At 42.0% G+C, this 24,200-nt stretch overlaps 1 protein-coding gene across 3 annotated transcripts in view; it reads right to left on the bottom strand.

Annotated features, from left to right (window-relative positions):
- Window positions 1-24,200, bottom strand: part of LOC311147906 (OTU domain-containing protein 5-A) — a 116,162-nt gene that overhangs the window by 39,996 nt on the left and 51,966 nt on the right. For all 3 annotated transcript variants that reach the window (XM_084184743.1, XM_084184744.1, XM_084184745.1), the window contains exons 3-5: window positions 6,841-6,905; window positions 6,601-6,757; window positions 6,286-6,434 (exon numbers count right to left, since the gene is read on the bottom strand). In XM_084184743.1, the coding sequence (XP_084040869.1) occupies window positions 6,286-6,434; window positions 6,601-6,757; window positions 6,841-6,905 (371 nt within the window). The remainder of the gene's footprint in view (window positions 1-6,285; window positions 6,435-6,600; window positions 6,758-6,840; window positions 6,906-24,200) is intronic.

The following is a 24,200-nucleotide window of genomic DNA, read 5'->3' as shown; positions in this document are numbered from 1 at the left end:
TTGGCCTGGGAGCAGTTCTTCTGCAACAGAATGCAAAAGACGAGCACGAGAAGTAATGTACTGGCCAAGAATGAACCAGGAAATCAGCCAGACCACAGCTTCATGTGAACTGTGTTTGACCTACAGGCCAAAGCAGCAAGCAGAACCGCTAATGCCTCATCCAGTACCCAACCGACCCTACTACAAAGTTGGAGTTGACCTTTTTGACTGCAATGGCAAAAGTCACATTGTTGTTTCCGACTACTACTCAAACTACCCTGAAGTAGCAACACACCAACTACCTCCAATACTGCCAACTACCTGAAATCAGTCTTCGCAAGACATGGGGTTGCGTCTGAAGTGTACACGGACAATGGCCCGCAGTTCTCAAGTTCTGAATTCCGATCGTTTGCTAACGACTGGGGATTCCGACACAACACTTCCAGCCCCAACTACCCAAGGTCCAACGGCTTAGCAGAAAATTCAGTCAAAATTGTCAAAGGTCTGATGAAAAAGGCACATGATGGAAAGGAGGACTTCCTAAAAAGTCTGATGATCTACCGCAGCACACCACTGCAGAATGGACTTTCACCTGCACAAATGTGGATGGGACGTCGCATCAGAACCAACCTACCCATCCATGAGGACATGCTAACACCCAGAGGTGCTCACAACGTCAAACTCGCAAAGGAAAAACAGAAAGACAAACAAAAACAGCGACACGACAAAAGTGCAAGACACTTACCTGAACTGAAACCTGGAGATCATGTACGACTCCGAGACATCACTACAGGAACCTGGATGCAGCAAGGGTGCGTGCAGAGAGAAGTTGCACCGCGATCCTATGAGATCCAAACGGAGCATGGATCACAACTGAGACGAAACAGAGTGGATCTAAGGCTTCAGCCATTTACTCAAGGGACTGAGGATCATCAAGAGGATACTGCTGATGTGTCAAATGCCTTTACCAATGGACAATTCAGTCAGAACACCCTGACTGACAATGAACGCTGCCCAAATGCTTCAGGAAGCACTTCAGCAGAACAACCAAAAAGGACTGTCAGAGCCCCTGAAAGGCTTGAGAATTGCTAATATATATATATATATATATATATATATATATATATATATATATATATATATATATATATATAGTGGGGAGAACACGTATTTGATACACTGCCGATTTTGCAGGTTTTCCTACTTTCAAAGCATGTAGAGGTCTGTAATTTTTATCATAGGTACACTTCAACTGTGAGAGACATAATCTAAAACAAAAATCCAGAAAATCACATTGTATGATTTTTAAGTAATTAATTTACATTTTATTGCATGACATAAGTATTTGATCACCTACCAACCAGTAAGAATTCCGGCTCTCACAGACCTGTTAGTTTTTCTTTAAGAAGCCCTCCTGTTCTCCACTCATTACCTGTATTAACTGCACCTGTTTGAACTTGTTACCTGTATAAAAGACACCTGTCCACACACTCAATCAAACAGACTCCAACCTCTCCACAATGGCCAAGACCAGAGAGCTGTGTAAGGACATCAGGGATAAAATTGTAGACCTGCACAAGGCTGGGATGGGCTACAGGACAATGGGCAAGCAGCTTGGTGAGAAGGCAACAACTGTTGGCGCTATTATTAGAAAATGGATGAAGTTCAAGATGACGGTCTTTCACAGTTGAAGTGTACCTATGATAAAAATGACAGACCTCTACATGCTTTGTAAGTAGGAAAACCTGCAAAATCCGCAGTGTATCAAATACTTGTTCTCCCCACTGTGTGTGTATATATATATATAAAAAACGGGCACCTGGATTGGATGTTTTTGTTTCTGTGAAAAGAAATAGAGCCACAATAGAGTATTGTTGGACAGAGACTGCATCTGGTTGAGAAAAAAAAAGGGGAAAGTAATGTGTGTTATTGAAAATTGCATGTTATGCAGGTTGTGTAAACAAATGTGATGTGACATGTTTAGTTACAAAGAAAAAGTAGTTTTCTTTTAAAGGAAGGAAGATGTGTTATGTGTTAATAACATGAAGACTACGTTACCCAGCAGGCTATGCGAGGGGGGGAAGTTGAAGTATGCCTTGCATGGCTACAAAAGGAGATTGCTAGCTAAAGTATCAGTTTATTAAAAGTAGTTCAACCTACGCCCCCGGTTTGTCATTATTTAAAGGAACAAACATAACATCTGGGACAGTTGTGGGATGTGATCGATCCCAAATTGATACAACCACTAGCATCAAAAAACCTGTTTTAAGCAATGAGCCTGACACAACAGATGAGAATGTTTAGCTTAAAATGTGGATAAACTATTAGGCTATTTCTTCACATTATAAGCGCAGCAATGCGCACACGGCAGTAGGCTAAACGCGTGAATGTACCATTAGCATGAAAACACAATTCTCAAAAGTGACCAGAAATGAGATTATACATGTAATGCTTTGATTATAACGGCGAATTCTTATGGTGAAATTTATCTTCCCCAAACTTGAAACTCACGCGCTGCATATGTATGCCAGTTAGGCTCTACCCCTGTTGTAAAGCGGATTAATGTGCTTCATTTTAAGAAGTTATTTGGCCACTTTAGTTGTGATACAAACCTTATCAAAACTGGGCTAGGCTATATGAGGTGTGCAACAATGATTTGGAAAAAGTAGTTTAAAAAAGCATGCGCAACAGCTGGGCATAATTCACAAGTGGTAGGCTAATATTGTCACCCATCACACTATTATTGATTTAATCTTGTCTTTACATATACTAAATAATATGTGTGAAATTAGTTTTGATTTAGAATGGACCATTATTATGCACCTGTCTCGAAACAGGGGCAGCGGGAAAAAATACATGTAATCTATAAACTTAAATATCGGAATGGAAGATGCTTTTCCTGTGGTTCAGATTCATGCCAGCCAGGTAAGCTATACTCCTGTTGTAAAGAGAAGCAATGCGCTTAATATTACGAAAGTTGAGATTTTTAAGATTGAGATATAGCATACATTGGACCTATATGAATTCTAGCTGAAGCTCAACTCCTGAAAAAGTGCTCCATTTTCCTTCATTTTTGTGCCACCAAATGTTTGCATACTACTGGTAAAGTTACCACAAAGATTATGATAACTTTAATCTGTGGTTACCAGGTTGTTAGCTAGCTAGCTAATGCTGTAACATGACTGAACAAGGTTAGCGGCTCGTGAGTAGTTTTAGAACGGCCCACAAGATGGTTTGTGAATGTAAAATTCGGTCGTGCCAATACGCTAGAAAGAAACAAACGGTGCGCCGGTAATATAGGTCAAAACATTTGAACAGTTTGGGCTAGAAACAAGCTGTTTTCACTGTAGTAATGGTGCAAGCATAGTCACGAATCTAAGTATATTCTCTATGGCACTCAGAGGTTGCGGTAAAGCTAAGTAATCATTACAACAATTATTCTCTGGGTGATTGTTTTTCCCCCAAAAAAAATCCAGGTAGCCCAGCAAAATATTTAGGAGCATATGCTACCTACATGGTAGCACTGTAGAGCCCTGTGTGTGTGTGTTCTGGAAATGGGTCATTTCAGGCCACACCCTCTGTCTCACTGGGATCTTAAAACCTGTTAAACTCTGAGAGGTTGTTTTGGGCCCTGTACGGTGGGGGGGGTTCTCCTCAGAAGGTATTCAGACAACCTAGACTTTTTCCACATTTTGTTACATTACAGCCTTATTCTAAAATGGATTACATAAAAAACACACAATACCCCATAATGACAAAGAGAAAAACAGGTTTTTATACATTTTTGCAAATGTATTACAAATAAGTAACAGAAATAACTTATATACATAAGTATTCAGACCCTTTGCTGAGACTCAAAATTGAGCTCAGGTGCATCCTGTTTCCATTGATCATCCTTGAGATGTTTCTACAACTTGATTGGAATCCACCAGTGGTAAATTCAATTGATTGGACATGATTTGGAAAGGCACACACCTGTCTATATAAGGTCCCACAGTTGACAGTGCATGTCAGAGCAAAAACCAAGCCATGAGGTTGAAGAAATTGTCCGTAGAGCTCCGAGACAGGATTGTGTCGAGGCACAGATCTGTGGGGAAGGGTACCAAAACATTTCTGCAGCATTGAAGGTCCCCAAGAACACAGTGACCTCCATCATTCTTAAATGGAAGAAGTTTGGAACCACCAAGACTCTTCCTACAGCTGGCCGTCCAGGCCAAACTGAGCAATCGAGGGAGAAGGGCCTTGGTCAGGGAGGTGACCAAGAACCCGATGGTCACTCTTACAGAGCTCCAGAGTTCCTCTTCCAGAAAGACAACCATCTCTGTAGCACTCCACCAATCAGGCCTTTATGGTAGAGAGAACAGACGGAAGCCACTCCTCAGTAAAAGGCACATGACAGCCCGCTTGGAGTTTGCCAAAAGGCACCGAAAGGACTCAGACCATGAGAAACAATATTCTCCGGTCTGATGAAACCAAGATTGAACTCTTTGGCCTGAATGTCAAGTGTCACGTCTGGAGGAAACCAGGCACCGCTCATCACCTGGCCAATACCATCCCTACGGTGAAGCATAGTCGTGGCAGCATCATGCTGTGGGGATATTTTTCAGCGGCAGGGAGACTAGTAAGGATTGAAAGAAAGATCCTTGACGCTCAGGACCTCAGACTGGGGTGAAGGTTCACCTTCCAACAGGACAACGACCTTAAGCACACAGCCAAGACAACACAGGAGTGGCTTCGGGACAATTCTCGGAATGTTCTTGAGTGGCCCAGCCAGAGCCCGGACTTGAACCCGATCTAACAACTCTGGAGAGACATGAAAATAGCTGTGCAGCGACGCTCCCCATCCAACCTGACAGAGCTTGAGAGGATCTGCAGAGAAGAATGGGAGAAACTCCCCAAATACAGGTGTGCCAAGCTTGTAGCGTCATACCCAAGAAGACTCAAGGCTGTTATCACTAGCAAAGGTGCTTCAACAAAGTCCTGAGTAAAGGGTCTGAATACTTATGTAAATGTGATATTTCAGTTTTTATTTTTAATACATCTGCAAACATTTCTAAAAACCAGTTTTTGCTTTGTCATTATTGGGTATTGTGTGTAGATTGATGAGGGAAAAAAACTATGTAATCAATTTTAGAATAAGGCTGTAACGTAACAAAATGTGGAAAAAGGGAAGGGGTCTGAATACTTTCCAAATGCACTGCATATCATTCCTGTAAGACGATAAAGGCATGGCATGCTGCACAAGCCCTGCGCTTTTAAAATGGCTGTGTTCCAAAGGGAATTTGTGCATGTTTAGAGCGCCAATTCGGTAAAAGATTAGACCAATTATTTTTTCCCCCAAAAAAAGAAAAACATTTTGGAACAGTAATTGGCAACATACTTTATTTAAACCTAGTCTTTTAAATGTCTTATTCCCAACATGGGGACAAATTGAGGTGCCCCCCCAAAGAAAAAAAAACTAACAAAAAATGGTACATTTCAGGGGGTTTTGGCCTGTAGTAGTCACGTTGTTTCATAGTTTTTACCTTTCTAACAGTACTAAGCATGTGTTTGTAGGACATAGTTTTGAATCCTAAATGTACTTTATGAGGGTAGTACACAATTTTATGCATTATTTAGAAGATGCCACCAGAGGGCACCAGCGTTTAAGAGGTTATTAAGCCATGATAACACAATGACTGTCACCTTTATAACACTTTCCCACTCCGACCCATGGACATCATCCATTTCGTCCAGACCTCAGAATGATTTGGTTATTAAAGACTTCAATTGCACTATTACACAACCAATCCAGCATCCAAAAAGTCTGTATAACTTCATGCAGCTAATCAACTCAGTAAGATTTGATGTAATCTTCAAGACAGGAGAAGACAATGGAAGTGATGACAACGCTAACAACAACGCTAGCTAACTGCTAATGTTTCTGAAATGACACAGCAATGCAAGATGCGTCTGTGCCTCAGTGGCAACACAGGCTGCAAAGCGTAACATGTCAATGTACTGAAAGCCAACAATTTAGGCAACAGCGCTTAGAGAGAGAGGGGTCAACTGAGTCACACAGAGGAAGAAGAGAGCCATACCGTCATAAACAGGGTCATTATCACTACCAACATTGGAAGAGAATAAAGGTGAACCTAATGACTCTCTCCAGCAGGCACATAACTCTTATGCTACCATTTGTCAATCACTTTGTCACCAAAATAAATAAAAAAAATATGTATTTTCTAATAATATAACAGCTAAATTGATATATTGCTCAACTTAAGTGTTAGTGTTAGGTCCTACAGATAAAATGTAGGTACCCACCCCTGGTTTGAAAGCAGGAAGTCCAAGACCTACTCCAATTGTGGCTTTGTTGGGGTTTACCACAGAGTTGTAGTGAATGTTACGATGGTAGCTGACTCTGATTGGTTCGTCATTGTTTTGATGAATACCATGGAACGTGTTGATTGGTTCTGGAAGAGGAGGGGAAAAAAAGAGTTCACAGAACTACTTGATCAATGTAGTGCACTACTGTGTCCACACATTCAGAAGTCAAAGGTCAAGAATTACAAACTGTGCAAAGTACCAGGCAGCTCTGCTGATCATGCAACTGGCATGGCCCACTACTGAAAAACACACCTGTGCCCTCCTGGTAAACTTCCACTGGCCGATTGTACATCTCCGCCATAGCCTGCATCTCAATGTGGTTCCCGTGGCAGTTGTTTTTCCTCTTCCTGTTGATGTATGTGTTGAAGTCTTCTGTCACGTAGTTCGAGAAGTAGTCTGCATTTTTCATCTGAAATTAGAGTACATATTTTCATTAACAAAAAGCCCAACAGGTGAAATCTGACTGGAAACCAAAGAAAGAAAACAACTTACCAAGTAGTCCATACAGTGTTTACGAACAACTTCATGCATATCTTGGTCTCCATATACTTGATCAGCTGCAAACAAGAGGGAATCAGGTGTTACAACATAACAACATGCATACCAGTTCAACAACATTCTTATCTATTCAGTCTAATTTTCCATAGTGTTTCTGATGAAGCCTAGATTAAATTAATAAGTATGAAGTAGCCTATGATTGACCAAGTATGATTAATGCAATTGTGTGTAGTTTAATCAATATGGATCTATAGGACCATTTTATTTTAAGCAGGTGCAATGCCGCACGTTTGAATGCTTATATGGTAGATTTAATCTAAACAGGGATTTTGATGGGCTTTATCTTTGGTTGCATCCTCAGCTATATGTGTAGATCTGAGAAGAGTCACTGATATGATCAATAGATCATGTAGGACAGCCCCAGAAGTAACTCTTCTTCTCAACTGTATGCAATAATTTGCTATGTGTTGTCTAAGAAATTCAACATTCTCTGTATTGGTCTTGCCAACCCCCATTGTCACACCTTTGAGAAACAGAGGTTACATCATGCAAGTCTAATATCTGATTAGAGGTTAACTTTACAGTAATACTATTGGTCAACAACTCAGGTTTTGAAACCAAACAACTCAGATGCTTATAAAAGGGTCAAAGATGAATTGTTCTTTCTCTTATTTGTTCCTGACCTGCTGTGGTGAGATACTCTTTCTTTCCTTCTCTCTCCACCCCATGAACTTTTGGGGCATTGCCTTTGAGGCTATGATTTCTCTCTCTCTCTGACCATGCTTAGAAATATACCTTGTAATGCTTGCTAATGCCTTGTAACTTAAGCTTTATGCCTTGTATGTGAATACATTAGTTTTACAAAGTATTTAGAATTCTATTCTCAGACATTTCTTCATTGCCTATTACTGTAACCATCTCCTTGCATATTCCTATTTATCCTATGGAGTCAGATAAAGACAACTAATTTAACGGGCTAATTGCTTAGTCTTATTAGGTGTCACGTGAGGTATTTATAATATCATACATTATAAATATTATGCCCACTACAAACAAAGCTAAAAGGGTTTCTCTCCACAGCCTCCAAATAGCCCCCTTTTTCCTCTATGAGCACTGAATATGCAAATGAGCATCAGCTTCATTCCGCCAAGTCACATGCTAAAGCCGCAAAGACTGAGAAATTCTTGATCAATTTACTCTTGGTCAGTCTCAACCTAATCTAGAAGGGTGGGGACAGACATTTGTGAAATTTGTTTGTCAATTATTCATTATTTTTGAACAACTCTTTTTACTGACTAGAGTCATGAGTTGTTTTTCTGAGTGACTCGTTTATTTTATACATTGGTTTGACTTGCTGGCTGCAATGAGTCCTACAGCAAGTTTGATATACGCTCCTCGGGCTCAGCGGCTCCAGAGACATGCTCCGACCAACAACTGTCTGTCATGCAGGTACTGTACAGGAGTATGTGCGCAGGAAAACAGATCATGCTGCAGGCAGCATAGAGAAGAAAAATACATGTTTAGAACTGATAATTGATCGCATGGTGCAAGAATGAATGCAATTAATTGATTATTGAATGTTATGGACACAGCTTTGTAGAACCAAACATACTGTCACGTCTCCTCCTGTTGCTCCCCTCCAGTGCTCTGATTCACCGGTCTCCTGAGCCACCGGTCTGAGCGCACCACCTCGGCAACACCGGAATGGAAACGAGTCGGACGCAAAGGATTTACTCCAGATACCGGACCAGGCCCAAATCCCCGTCATTCGCATGAAGAGAAGAGGCCGATACAGGGGACGTAGGTCTGGGTGCCTTGTGAGAATTAGTCGGAGAGTGGGTAACCCGCTTCTACCATCCGTCCTATTGGCCAACGTGAAATCATTGGAGAATAAACTGGATGAGCTCCGTTCAAGACTATCCTACCAACGGGACATTAACAAATAATATCTTATGCCTCCGGTAAGACAATAACAGCTGGTACACAAAATCAAATATTAAAGAAGTCTTGAGGTTTTGCTCGCCCGAGGTAGAGTATCTCATGATAAGCCATAGACCACACTATTTACCAAGAGAGTTTTCATCTATATTTTTCGTAGCTGTCTATTTACCACCACAAACCGATGCTAGCACTAAGACCACACTCAACAAGCTGTATAATGCCATAAGCAAACAAGAAAATGCTCATCCAGTGGCGGCGCTCCTAGTGGCCGGGTACTTAAATGCAGGGAAACTTAAATCAGTTTTACCTCATTTCTACCAGCATGTTATATGTGCAACAAGAGGGGGGAAAAAAACTCTAGACCACCTTTACTCCACACAGAGATGCGTACAAAGCTCTCCCTCGCCCTCCATTTAGCAAATCTGACCATAATTCTATCCTCCTGATTCCTGCTTACAAGCAAAAACTAAAGCTGGAAGTACCAGTGAATATGTTCGGGGACTCATCCGATGGCATTGTGGAGTATACCACATCAGTCACCGGCTTCATCAATAAGTGCATCGATGACGTTGTCCCCACAGTGACAGTACGTACCCCAACCAGAAGTAGGATTAAGATTGAATCCTACTACATCGGCTCCGACGCTTGTTGGATGTTGCAGGGCTTGCAAACTATTACGGACAACAAAAGGGAAGCCCAGCCGCGAGCTGCCCAGTGACACAAGCCTACCAGATGATCTAAATTACTTCTATATACACTTTGAGGCAAGCAACACTGAAGCATGCATGAGAGCACCAGCTGTTCCGGACGACTGTGTGATCACGCTCGCTAGAGGCGAAGTGAGTAAAATAACTATTATTTTTTAGTTTTTTTGGAGGGGGGTAAATCAGCTTAATATTGCAGATAGATTGTAACTTCTATCAGTGTAATTGTCTGCATCACTACCAATCCCCCATGTTTAAAAAAAATATATATATACAGTGGGGAGAACAAGTATTTGATACACTGCCGATTTTGCAGGTTTTCCTACTTACAAAGCATGTAGAGGTCTGTAATTTTTATCATAGGTACACTTCAACTGTGAGAGACTCCCTTTAAGAGTGTGCTCCTAATCTCAGCTTGTTACCTGTATAAAAGACACCTGGGAGCCAGAAATCTTTCTGATTGAGAGGGGGTCAAATACTTATTTCCCTCATTAAAATGCAAATCAATTTATAACATTTTGACATTGGATTTTTGTTGCTGTTATTCTGTCTCTCACTGTTCAAATAAACCTACCATTAAAAGTATAGACTGATCATTTCTTTGTCAGTGGGCAAACGTACAAAATCAGCAGGGGATCAAATACTTTTTTCTCTCACTGTATGTATTTATGTATGTATGTATGTACGTACAGTGGGGAGAACAAGTATTTGATACACTGCCGATTTTGCAGGTTTTCCTACTTACAAAGCATGTAGAGGTCTGTAGTTTTTATCATAGGTACACTTCAACTGTGAGAGACGGAATCTAAAAAATCCAGAAAATAAAATCCAGAAAATCACATTGTATGATTTTTAAGTAATTAATTAGCATTTTATTGCATGACTTAAGTATTTGATACATTAGAAAAGCAGAACTTAATATTTGGTACAGAAACCTTTGTTTGCAATTACAGAGATCATACGTTTCCTGTAGGTCTTGACCAGGTTTGCACACACTGCAGCAGGGATTTTGGCCCAATCCTCCATACAGACCTTCTCCAGATCCTTCAGGTTTCGGGGCTGTCGCTGGGTAATACGGACTTTCAACTCCCTCCAATGATTTTCTATTGGGTTCAGGTCTGGAGACTGGCTAGGCCACTCCAGGACCTTGAGATGCTTCTTACGGAGCCACTCCTTAGTTGCCCTGGCTGTGTGTTTCGGGTCGTTGTCATACTGGAAGACCCAGCCACGACCCATCTTCAATGCTCTTACTGAGGGAAGGAAGTTGTTGGCCAAGATCTCGCGATACATGGCCCCATCCATTCTCCCCTCAATACGGTGCAGTCGTCCTGTCCCCTTTGCAGAAAAGCATCCCAAAAGAATGATGTTTCCACCTCCATGCTTCACAGTTGGGATGGTGTTCTTGGGGTTGTACTCATCCTTCTTCTTCCTCCAAACATGGCGAATGGAGTTTAGACCAAAAAGCTCTATTTTTGTCTCATCAGACCACATGACCTTCTCCCATTCCTCCTCTGGATCCTCCAGATGGTCATTGGCAAACTTCAGACGGGCCTGGACATGCGCTGGCTTGAGCAGGGGGACCTTGCGTGCGCTGCAGGATTTTAATCCATGACGGCGTAGTGTGTTACTAATGGTTTTCTTTGAGACTGTGGTCCCAGCTCTCTTCAGGTCATTGACCAGGTCCTGCCGTGTAATTCTGGGCTGATCCCTCACCTTCCTCATGATCATTGATGCCCCACGAGGTGAGATCTTGCATGGAGCCCCAGACCGAGGGTGATTGACCGTCATCTTGAACTTCTTCCATTTTCTAATAATAGCGCCAACAGTTGTTGCCTTCTCACCAAGCTGCTTGCCCATTGTCCTGTAGCCCATCCCAGCCTTGTGCAGGACTACAATTTTATCCCTGATGTCCTTACACAGCTCTCTGGTCTTGGCCATTGTGGAGAGGTTGGAGTCTGTTTGATTGAGTGTGTGGACAGGTGTATTTTATACAGGTAACGAGTTCAAACAGGTGCAGTTAATACAGGTATAGAGTGGAGAACAGGAGGGCTTCTTAAAGAAAAACTAACAGGTATGTGAGAGCCGGAATACTTACTGGTTGGTAGGTGATCAAATACTTATGTCATGCAATAAAATGCAAATTAATTACTTTAAAATGATACAATGTGATTTTCTGGATTTTTGTTTTAGATTCCGTCTCTCACAGTTTAAGTGTACCTATGATAAAAATTACAGACCTCTACATGCTTTGTAAGTAGGAAAACCTGCAAAATCGGCAGTGTATCAAATACTTGTTCTCCCCACTGTACGTACATACATACATACATACATACATACATACATACATACATACATACATACATACATACATACATACATACATACATACATACATACATACAGTGAGAGAAAAAAGTATTTGATCCCCTGCTGATTTTGTACGTTTGCCCACTGACAAAGAAATTATTAGTCTATACTTTTAATGGTAGGTTTATTTGAACAGTGAGAGACAGAATAACAACAACAAAAATCCAATGTCAAAATGTTATAAATTGATTTGCATTTTAATGAGGGAAATAAGTATTTGACCCCCTCTCAATCAGAAAGATTTTTCTGGCTCCCAGGTGTCTTTTATTCAGGTAACAAGATGAGATTAGGAGCACACTCTTAAAGGGAGTGCTCCTAATCTCAGCTTTTTACCTGTATAAAAGACACCTGTCCACAGAAGCAATAAATCAATCAGATTCCAAACTCTCCACCATCGCCAAGACCAAAGAGCTCTCCAAGAATGTCAGGGACAAGATTGTAGACCTACACAAGGCTGGAATGGGCTACAAGACCATCGCCAAGCAGCTTGGTGAGAAGGTGACAACAGTTGGTGTGATTATTCGCAAATGGAAGAAACAAAATAACTGTCAATCTCCCTCGGCCTGGGGCTCCATGCAAGATCTCACCTCGTGGAGTTGCAATGATCATGAGAACGGTGAGGAATCAGCCCAGAACTACATGGGAGGATCTTATCAATGATCTCAAGGCAGCTGGGACCATAGTCACCAAGAAAACAATTGGTAACACACTACGCCGTGAAGGACTGAAATCCTGCAGCGCCCGCAAGGTCCCCCTGCTCAAGAAAGCACATATACAGGGCCGTCTGAAGTTTGCCAATGAACATCTGAATGATTCAGAGGAGAACTGGGTGAAAGTGTTGTGGTCAAATGAGACCAAAATCGAGCTCTTTGGCATCAACTCAACTCGCCATGTTTGGAGGAGGAGGAATGCTGCTTATGACCCCAAGAACACCATCCCCACCGTCAAACATGGAGGTGGAAACATTATGCTTTGGGGGTGTTTTTCTGCTAAGGGGACAGGACAACTTCTCTGCATCAAAGGGACGATGGATGGGGCCATGTACCATCAAATCTTGGGTGAGAACCTCCTTCCCTCAGCCAGGGCATTGAAAATGGGTCGTGGATGGGTATTCCAGCATGACAATGACCCAAAACACACGGTCAAGGCAACAAAGGAGTGGCTCAAGAAGAAGCACATTAAGGTCCTGGAGTTGCCTAGCCAGTCTCCAGACCTTAATCCCATAGAAAATCTGTGGAGGGAGCTGAAGGTTCGAGTTGCCAAACGTCAGCCTCGAAACCTTAATGACTTGGAGAAGATCTGCAAAGAGGAGTAGGACAAAATCCCTCCTGAGATGTGTGCAAACCTGGTGGCCAACTCCAAGAAACGTCTGACCTTTGAGATTGCCAACAAGGGTTTTGCCACCAAGTACTAAGTCATGTTTTGCAGAGGGGTCAAATACTTATTTCCCTCATTAAAATCCAAATCAATTTGTAACATTTTTGACATGCGTGTTTCTGGATTTTTTTGTTATTATTCTGTCTCTCACTGTTCACATAAACCTACCATTAAAATTATAGACTGATCATTTCTTTGTCAGTAGGCAAATGTACAAAATCAGCAGGGGATCAAATACTTTTTTCCCCTCACTGTATGCCATCCAACCCTGGAGTTTTCCCAGACTTAAAGTCTTTAATTGCATCCAGAAGTTCCTCCTCTGTAATTTCACCTTCACATGAGTCTTTCTGTTTGGCTGTTAATTTTACAATATAAAAGCGTCTGCTAAATGGCATATTATTATTATATTATTAATATCAATAGAAAAAAAAATCTCTACAATTAGCTTCAGTTAGAGGAGATGGAGGTGACTGAAACGAAAACATATGCTTAAAGTACCTTGTTTCCTCCTTCAAAATATAATTTGGTGAATCATGGGTTACTCCGTCAATTGTAACCAATTTCATTAACTTATTTTTGGTAGCATTCCTATGTTGAAGATGAAAAAATAATTTGGTGCATTTTTCCCCATATTCCATCCAGTTTGCTTTATTTTTATAATATATTACACTTGATCTTTCTTGAATAAGTTTCTCCATTTCTTTTTCTTTTTCCTCTAATTTAGTCTATGTTACAGTTTTTATTGCCATCTATCTGTTCTGTTAGACTTTCTATTTCCTTTGTTAGTATAAACTCTTTTGACCTAAATTGCCTTTGTTTTCGAGATGAGTACTGAATTGCATGGCCTCTAAAGGCACATTTAAAGGTGTCCCATACAATAAGGGGATTTGCTGTACCTATGTTATGTCGCCAAAAAGTCAGTTATAAATTCCTTTGTCCTAGTTAAAAATAAATTATCATCCAATAGGCTTTAATTAAATTTCCAATATCCTCGCCAACGTGGAAATTCAGTAAGAGTAATGTACATGCCAATTATATGATGGTCCGACCGCATTCTGTCCCCTATCAACACTTTTTAAACTTTTGGTGCCAACAAGAATGAGATAAGAAAGAGGTCAAGACGACTAGCTTGATTGAGTCTCCGCCATGTATATCTCACTAGATCAGGATATTTAAGCCTCCATATATCTACTAGTTCTAATGTATCCATGACATTCACGATTTCCTTAAGAGCATGTGGGTGATTGTTTGTGGTGTGATTTCCTTTACGGTCCATTGAGCTATTTAAAACAGTATTATAATACCCCACCATAATAATATTGTCTTGAATTGCTTGCAGGGTTGATAATTTATTATATATATTGTCAAAGAAGTGTGGATCATCATTATTTGGTCCGTAAATGTTAATGAGCCATATCTGTTTATTGTCCAATAACATATTTAAAATAATCCATCTACCTTGCGTATCTATTTGGACAATTTGCACATTCGGATCGAAATTACTATTAATTAATATCATCACCCCTTTTGAATTTCTTTGCCAATGGGAGAAATATATTTCCCCCCCCCCCCCCCCATTTTCCTTTTTCCACGCAACTTCATCTAGAATTGTTGAATGAGTTTCCTGTAAACAATAGATATTATATTCCTTCTCTTTGAGCCATGTAAATATTGTTCTTCTTTTGTTATTATCAGCTAAGCCATTACAATTATAACTGGCTATACTTATTTCACCATACACCATAATGAGATACAAGTTTCAAGTCCATTTATCATTATATATGTTTGTAAATTTACCATAAAAAAATACCGTAATGATTGAGTGTCCATATAGCTGTACCATGATATTTGTATTGATACTAAGTATCCCTTCAATTGTTCTCCACTAATTCCCCCGCTAAAGCCCCTCCCCATCCCAAGTTGAGCCGTCATCCCAGTGATCGGCATCCCACCCACATCCCTCCGGATCCCTAGGGCCCCGAGAGGCCAGGACCCATCCATCGAAAACAGCACACAGTGCCACGCACCAAACAGAAGCAGATTAACCGCCAAAAGCATTTCCAATGCTGTCACCTCTATATATAACTATTTAAAAATATATATCTATTCAAATATCTTGCATATCTTATTTTCCATCATTAAAATGTGTAATAATGTCGGCAGTTTATACGTAGGATTTTAACATATAACCCGGATTGCCATTGTATTACATTTAATTTATTGACAAGCAATTATTATCCTAGCAAATAATTACCGTGGTCCATCCCATACAATAGGACCAACCCTGCCAGGCAGGCTCAGAATCTTGAGGGGGTGGTGCTGCTCAAGTAGGTCTCTGACCGCATTTATTTCTCTGTTTAGGCTGCATACTCACAGCAGGTCCATAAAAGAGATGGGAACTTGTCTTTGGTATATGGGTCACTCAGGCGGGTGTCCAGGATATAGGGTTGGGGATCTTTCCATCATGATAGGACAATAAAAAATTAGATTAGATGTATACTATATTTAAAAATGTATATCCCTCATCTACACAAAATTGAAAGCTCTCTCTCACTACCCCTGCTCATAGACACCCATCGGCTCTAGGCTATGCAACCATTTCCCCTCTCACTCAATTAACACCGCACCTTTCCAAAAACAAAAATGCACACCACATGGTTGACTGCGGAGGAAATGGGCAGAGCGTGCAAACGCACCCACATCCCACACCTGCCGCAAGGGGGAAAGGACGCCAGGGAGAACACAGGACCAAGCCCAACAACCGTCCGCCAAAACAACAATTGCCTGCCAAAAAAGCCATGTTCTAATTACCGTAATTTTTTTCCCCATTTTTCGACCCTGCGGCTTATATAACGGTGCGGCTAATCTATGGATTTTTACAGGTTACAGTCCACCAACTTTAACTCTATGGGCTCTATGACCGGTCCGCGCCCCCCACCTTTAAGCGGCGGGCTCCAGCAGGAAAAGCTGGAGGCCGGAAAAGAGTGAGACAGGTAGCGCGCAAAAGTAAAAGTGGAACCGAGAGTGGTACGAGAGACAGAACGAGAGACAGAACGAGAGCAAGACAGACAGACATTACGAGAGCGAGACAGTTTGTCTCTTTCCCGACAATCCCCTCTGTGCACGAACGCTTATATATGGTAATTAAACATTAAAACACCTGCGGCTTATAGTCCAGTGCGGCTTATATATGTACACATCATTCAATATCATTCAATTTAGCTGCTGCGGCTGGTCTAAGGCACTGCATCGCAGTGCTAGCTGTGCCACTAGAGATCCTGGTTCGAATCCAGGCTCTGTCGTAGCCGGCCGCGACCGGGAGACCCATGGGGCGGCGCACAATTGGCTCAGCGTCGTCCAGGGTAGGGGAGGGAATGGCTGGCAGGGAGGTAGCTCAGTTGGTAGAGCATGGCGTTTGCAACGCCAGGGTTGTGGGTTCGATTCCCACGTGGGGCCAGTATAAAAAAATACAAATAAAAAAACAATTCTAAAAAATTATAATGTATGCACTCACTAACTGTAATTCGCTCTGGATAAGAGCGTCTGCTAAATGACTAAAATGTAAATGTAAATGTTATACTCCGGTGCGCCTTATAGTGCGGAAAATACGGTAGTTGTATTTGAAGATGCATTATTCTGCTTGTTATCTTTTCTTGTTATATCATTTTAACCTTTTTTAAATACTATACTTACTATAAATTTTATTTAATATTCCAATCCCTATCATTGCTAGTGTGAGTAAGACCTTTAAACAGTTCAACATTGACAAGGCCGCAGGGCCAGACGGATTACCAGGACGTGTACTCTGAGCATGCTCTGACCAACTCGCAAGTGTCTTCACTGACATGTTCAACCTGGCCGAGTCTGTAATACCTTCATGTTTCAAGCAGACCACAAGAGTCCCTGTGCCCAAGAACACCAAGGTAACCTGCCTAAATGGCTACCGACCCGTAGTACTCACGTCTGTAGCCATGAAGTGCTTTGAAAGGCTGGTCATGGCTCACATCAACACCATCATCCCAGAAACCCTAGAACCACTCCAATTTGCATACCAACCCAACAGATCCACAAATGACGCAATCTCTATTCCACTCAACACTGCCCTTTCCTACCCGGACAAAAGGAACACCTATGTGAGAATGCTGTTCATTGACTACAGCTCAGCGTTCAACACCATAGTGCCCTCAAAGCTCATCACTAAGCTAAGGACCCTGGGACTAAACACCTCCCTCTGCAACTGGATCCTGGACTTCCTGACGGGCCGCCCCCAGGTGGTGAGGGTAGGCAACAACACCTCAGCCACGCTGACCCTCTACACCGGGGCCCCCCCGACGACATGATGGTGGTAGGCCTGATTACCGACGGCGATGAGAGCCTACCGGGAGGTCAGAGAATAACAGAGTGGTGCCAGGACAACAACTATCCCTCAACTTCAGTAAAACCAAGGAGCTTATCGTGGAATATAGGATAAAGAAGGGAGAGCCCACCCCCATCCACATCAACAAGGCTGTTGTAGAGCGGGTCAAGAGCTCAAGTTCCTTGGCGTCCACATCACTAAGAACTTAACATGGTCCAGACACACCCATACAGTCGTGAAGAGGACATGGCAGTGCCTCTTCCCCTTCAGAAAGCTGAAAAGATTTGACATGGGCCCTCGGATCTTTGGCTGAGGGAGAGAAACGTGAGGGAGACGATTAAGTGAATGAATAAAGTTTTTGGTGGAAATCAGCTTTGAAATCAGCATATTTTGTAATATGGTTTGTATATTATCACAAAGTACTAGGGTAGTGAATGGATGTTAATTTCAGCTGTATGATAGCAAGGAAAGTTATTCTACACAGCTGGAAGCTACCTGTATCTTCTTCCATTGTAAAGTGGTCTAGCCTGTATGGACATTGTTTTGCGAACAGTAATTAACAGTTTCAAAGATTCTACATGCCGTGTCGCATTATTCAAGTGTTTTAACTTCTGTTCAGCAGGAGTGGTGAGCTAAACATTGCAGCCCAGTCTCCCAGTGCAGGCTAGCAATGAATATGAGGCGCAGGCACGGTGCGCTCCGCGGGAGACATCGGCTGCACTGATAGACAGACCTTATCTGTGAGACACATTTGACAGAAGTATTCTAGTAATGAAATGTTTTTTATGTTCTAGTATCGAAAAAGTATCGAAGTATTGGTATACCGTGCAATACTAATGATGAGTGTAAAAGTGTGTGTATATGTGTGTTTGTGTTGTGTCGGAATGCGTGTGCGTACGTGTGTGAGTTTTTTGTGAGTGTGTCAGTGTAGTGTGTTTGAGTGAGAGTGTATATAATGTGTATACAGTATATAGTCTAGTGAGTGTGCATTGAGTCAGTGCAAGATAATGTCAGTGCAGATAGTCTGGGTAATAGGGTTGGGAGGTATCCACATTTTCATATCATCATACCATCCTTCTCTAAATCCCAGGATTTACGGTATTACCGGCTTAGTACACAAGTGGGCGCCCAAAAACGTAACAAAAGCCCATTGGGTGTCTATTACCAGAATGCTAACAAAATTAGCACAAGTAATAGCGAATTTTCATGGAGGCTGCTAGCTAAATATGCTAATGAGCACAAACGAAAATAAATTCATTGCAAAGACAGGCAATCCAGCTCATAAAGTTATACATATATAGGTAGGCGCTACCGAATGTAATTTTTGGTGAGTTTGGACATTTACAAGCAAATGTGAAAGAGAGACATTGTGCAAATGAACAAAGTTTTGACGCATGCTTGTTTGAAGGAAGAACAGTACTGGCTCTGGAGCAGCATCTGTACACACTGTGTCTGTGTGGAGTCTGGAGTCGCTAGGGCAACAGGCCTGCCTGCTTGGCTCGGAAAAGATTGGGGTGGAGCAGATGAACCGAGAACAGAGAGAATAAATCGAAAGATAGCAGTGGCAGCTGTAAAGGTAACTTATCCAAAGGGCTTTGACTTCTCAAACACAACAAAAAGTGAACAATATGATGCCCCATCACCTTATTAATTCAGCCACCCACTTAGAAAACTAGCAAGTTAAACTTAGGTGTCGCGTTAACGCAGAATTCTTCATTTCTTCACGCAGGAAAAAAAGACAAAACGCATAAGAAATATCTTCCTTTGTTTTGTAAACGCAGATCTAAAATGCTTCTTATTGTCATTTCTGCTCGGCATCAGACTAATTTTGTGCCTCAGTTGCACTTCTCCACTGCGATGAGAATTCACGAACGGGCATTCTATCAGCAGACAGTGCTCTGACTGATGAGTAGCTACTTTTCTCTGGTACTTTTCTAGGTGTAGCCAGACTACTTTTCTCTGGTAAAATGCAAGATTAACTTTAAGCAAAATATTAGGAAATGTAGCTGGCTACATTCATTCTATGATAAACATTAGAAATATGATGGCCATGCATCATTTTTGTAAAAAAGACCTTGCTTTTTCATTGTAAGCTCATTTACTTGTGTGGCTGCCAGACAAATAGCGTTGCACTTCTGTTGTCATCTGATGAAAATGAAGCCATTTTCTGCCGAATGTGTTGCACTAATGTATTTTTCTGTGAAGGAAAACTATAGATGCACGTCCCTGATCACTATCTTGAAGCAAAAAAACAAGGGCTGTCAAACGATTAAAATAATGAATCGTGATTAATCACATTAAATTCTGTAGTTAATTGCCATTAATCGCTAATTTTGTATTTGCTCACATTTGGTGCTAAATAAAAGAAAAAGAAACAGTGTATTGAGTTATAGGCATGTAGGGTCTGAAGTACAAAAAATATTCTGTATCAGAATGTTTTTAATAGCATATTCACCATAAAAAAGTTAAGCAATTCAAAAGTCCTGTAATTTACTAATGCTCCCAGTAGGCCTAGTAATGCTTCCTCATAAATTATCGCACACACACACACACACACACACACACACACACACACACACACACACACACACACACACACACACACACACACACACACACACACACACACACACACACACACACACACACACACACACACACACACACACACACAGTTAAAGATTCAGTCATTCCAAATGATTGTTCTCCCAATTACTGATTGGAGGGTTGGCTATAAGAAAAAAAGAACTGGCTCTATGGATACAAAGAAAAGAAACCTGTCGAACAATGTCATGAATTCCACAGAGCATAAACCTGTGACCATTCACTTAAGCTGTCCTCCTATTTATTTTCCCTGAGCCAGTTGCAAAGACAAACAAGCCTGTTGACATTTTCAGATAAAGCTTATTTTGTACGATATGCCCAGAGAGTGAAAACAACCTCTCACAAGGTACTGATCTGGCAGGCTTGCCAGGTACCTTCGTGCAATGCAGGCCAGCCTGGTGTCTGCCCCTGTATGCTGTGACCACCACTGTAGTTAACAGTCCTCCATGTTGATGCTGGGCTCTGCTTTGTAACGCTCCACACATTCCTCAATGGACTCCTCCTCTTCATCAGAGTCACACTAAGAAGAACTCAACAAAAGGGCAGCTTTATTCTTTGGTGGCTTGGATTCTGTTGCTTTATCAGGTTGCTGTGCAGGCCTCTCTTAATTCAGCAAGTTGCTGACCAAAGCCCACACCTCACCCCTCTCAGGTCTGGGAAGGCACTTCAGGTCCTTAAACCTTGGGTCGAGTGCCATGGCGATCTTCAGCCATGTGAGGTTGGTGTTTTCCTTCCGTTTCTCCAGGTCTGTTGTGAATGTCAGCTTGAATCTTACTATGTAGGAAGGGTCATCATTGGAGCTCTCCATCACCAGAAGGAGATGACACAAAGCAGGCAACACCACTGAGCAGGAAATGTACTTCTCTCCTCCCAGAAGTTCAGTCAAGTACCTGCAGTGAAAGATAATTCAAAATCACTTCAGTCAATGGTGAGTCTCTCTCACACACACACACACACACACACACACACACAAAACAATTCTTATTATAACACTAATAGTGAGATAAAGAAGATTACCTGCATGACTCCAGTAGTGCCTTCAGCATCTGCAGTGTCTCCAGTTCAGCTGTGGTTTGCATGATGATGTTTGTTTTCTGTTGGGCCAGAGCATCTCTGTGGTTGTTGGTTTCTGTGGACACGCTCTACCATTTCCAGAGTAGAATTCCATCTTGTTGTGACATCTTGTGCGAGTGACACCTTTAGCACATTTGCAACTTGCTGTTGTTCTAGCTCTGCAGCGTTTGGTGGGCTGTGTTTGAAATGCCAACAATTTTTCAGCATTTGGCTAGGGCATTGTCAAACCCACTGTTCTGTAGGGACACTGTAATGGACCTTTGGAGACTGCGCGGTGCAGGGCAGGCGTTCAAAAGGCAGATGTCTCGCAGCTGCAATCATGTCTGTGCAATGTGTGATAACTTTGTTTTCAATGTTCCACTGCTTTGCTAGATCCATGAAATGCTCTGCGCCCGTTTCAGCATAGTACCTCTTCTGTCTTCATTACAGCCAGAGCGTGTGAATGCAGTTTCCAGTTTTCATCTCTTGTGGTGCGCAATAACCCCAAGGTAGTTGTGCTTACTGACCGAAGTCCAGTGATCTCCCATGTTAGCAACATTACTTTGGTTTTATCCAAAGAGCCATCTGGGATGGATTTGAAATTGAATTTGCCATTTAAAAGCCCCTTAATAGCATTCTCTATCATTCAGTCATACAAGTAGCTAGCTAGTAAAGTGGTTGTCAAACTAATACATCGGCTGCTGGGTGTCATGTAAAAATCTTCCCAGTGTGAAATAGTTCCCAATCGTTCTGATTGTGGCGTCATGCTGTAAAAATTGTCCCAGCGTGAAAATGTTCCCAGTTCAATAATTGCATCTGCATCTCTTTATGTAGATGGCTGAGCTCATGCAGCTGTTTTCTCACACCCTCCCTCGAACCTGAAAAACTGTTCTGTGGGCATGCGCATTTGGTTCCCAGATCTGCCAATCAATGGTGGCCAGGAGTATTGACACTGACCAATCAGAAGCTTGTTGAGGCGTGATGTCAGCATATAAACACCCGGACTCGCATTTCAAAGTGCTGAGGTTTGATGTGAGGAGAGACTTTTGCGATTGCAAAGACTTGGGTACTATGGGAGGATGTGAGAAAAACATCCACACGATCTCAGCCATCCACAAAGAGACGCACGTGCAATTATTGAACTGGGAAAATGTTCACGCTGTGAGAAATTTTAAAACATGACGTCACAATCAGAACGATTGGGAACTATTTTACGCTGGGAAGATTTTACATGACACCGGGGCTTGAATTTGAACTATGGATGGTTCAGGGGGTCAAACTACGGCATTTTACGGCATTAAAAATATAAGCATTACGCGTTATTAACGCGTTAACTTTGACAGCCCTAAAAAATATATTTGACTTTCAATATAAAACGAGACCCCTGTCAATACACAGCTGGACTCACCTGCTTACGCTTTTCTCCCATTGTGCAATTTACAAACAAATACGTGACTGTCTCAACTGTTCTGGAGAACTACGGTAATCTGCTTTACGGTAATCTGCTTTATCTCCCTACCTATTGCACAAATTGACTGCAGGTAAACTACATGGCCAAAAGTATGTGGACACCTGCTCGTTGAACTTCACATTCTACAATCATGGGCATTAATATGGAGTTGGTCCCCCCTTTGCTGCTTTAACAGCCTCCACTCTTCTGGGAAGGCTTTCCACTAGATTTTGGAACATTGCTGCAGGGACTTGCTTCTATTCAGCCACAAGAGCATTAGTAAGGTCAGGCACTGATGTTGGGCGATTAGGCCTGGCTCGGAGTCGGCCTTCCAATTCATCCTAAAGGTGTTTGATGGCTCTGTGCAGGCCAGTAAAGTTCTTCCACACCGATCCCGAAAACCATTTCCGTATGGACGTTGCTTTGTGCACAGGGGCATTGTCATGCTTAAACAGGAAAGGGCCTTCCGCAAACTGTTGCCACAAAGTTGGAAGCACAGAATAATCTAGAAAGTCAACAGAATCGTCCAGAATGTCATTGTATGCTGTAGCATTAAGATTCCCCTTCACTGGAACTAAGTGCCCTAGCCCAAACCATGAAAAACAGCCCCAGATCATTATTCCTCCTCCACCAAACTTTACAGTTGCCACTATGCATTCGGGCAGGTAGAGTCCTCCTGGCATCCGCCGGACTGCCAGATGGTGAAGCTTGATTCATCACTCCAGAGAACGCGTTTCCACTGCTCCAGAATGCAATAGCTGACGTTGCTTCCAGAGGCAGTTTGGAACTCGGTAGTCTGTGTTGCAACCGAAGACAGACGATTTTTACGTGCTACACACTTCAGCACTTGGCAGTCTCATTCTGTGGGCTTGGGTGGCCTACCACTTCGTGGCTGAGCTGTTCTTGATCCTAGACATTTCCAATTCACAATAACAGCATTTACAGTTGACTGGGGCAGCTCTAGCAGGGCAGAAATTTAACAAACTGACTTGTTGGAGAGTTGGCATCCTATGATGGTGCCACGTTGAAAGTCACTGAGCTCTTCAGTACGGGCCATTCTACTGCCAATGTTTGTCTATGGAGATTGCATGGCTGTGTGCTCAATTTTATACACCTGTCAGCAACGGGTGTCACTGAAATAGCAAAAACCAGTAATTTGATGGGATGTCCACATACTTTTGTATGTACATTTTACATTTACATTTTAGTCATTTAGCAGACGCTCTTATCCAGAGCGACTTACAGTTAAGTGAGTGCATAAATTTTCATACTGGCCCCCCGTGGGAAACGAACCCACAACCCTGGCGTTGCAAGCGCCATACTCTACCAACTGAGCTACATAAAAAGTAGCTACAAATATTAAAATGTATTGAAAAACTTCAGAGAAATTGTTTCAATGGTATTTTTCAAATACGGTACATATGGCATTTTTCAGGCCCTCTAACACCGCCTGATGGAGAGGTCCTGGATGGCAGGGAGCTCGGTCCCAGTGATGTACTGG

This window comes from Coregonus lavaretus, assembly GCF_964263955.1.
Source record: "Coregonus lavaretus genome assembly, chromosome: 20".
NCBI lineage: Eukaryota > Metazoa > Chordata > Actinopteri > Salmoniformes > Salmonidae > Coregonus > Coregonus lavaretus.
The sequence above is the reverse complement of the archived record's forward strand: the minus strand, read 5'-3'. Positions and strand labels throughout refer to the sequence as shown.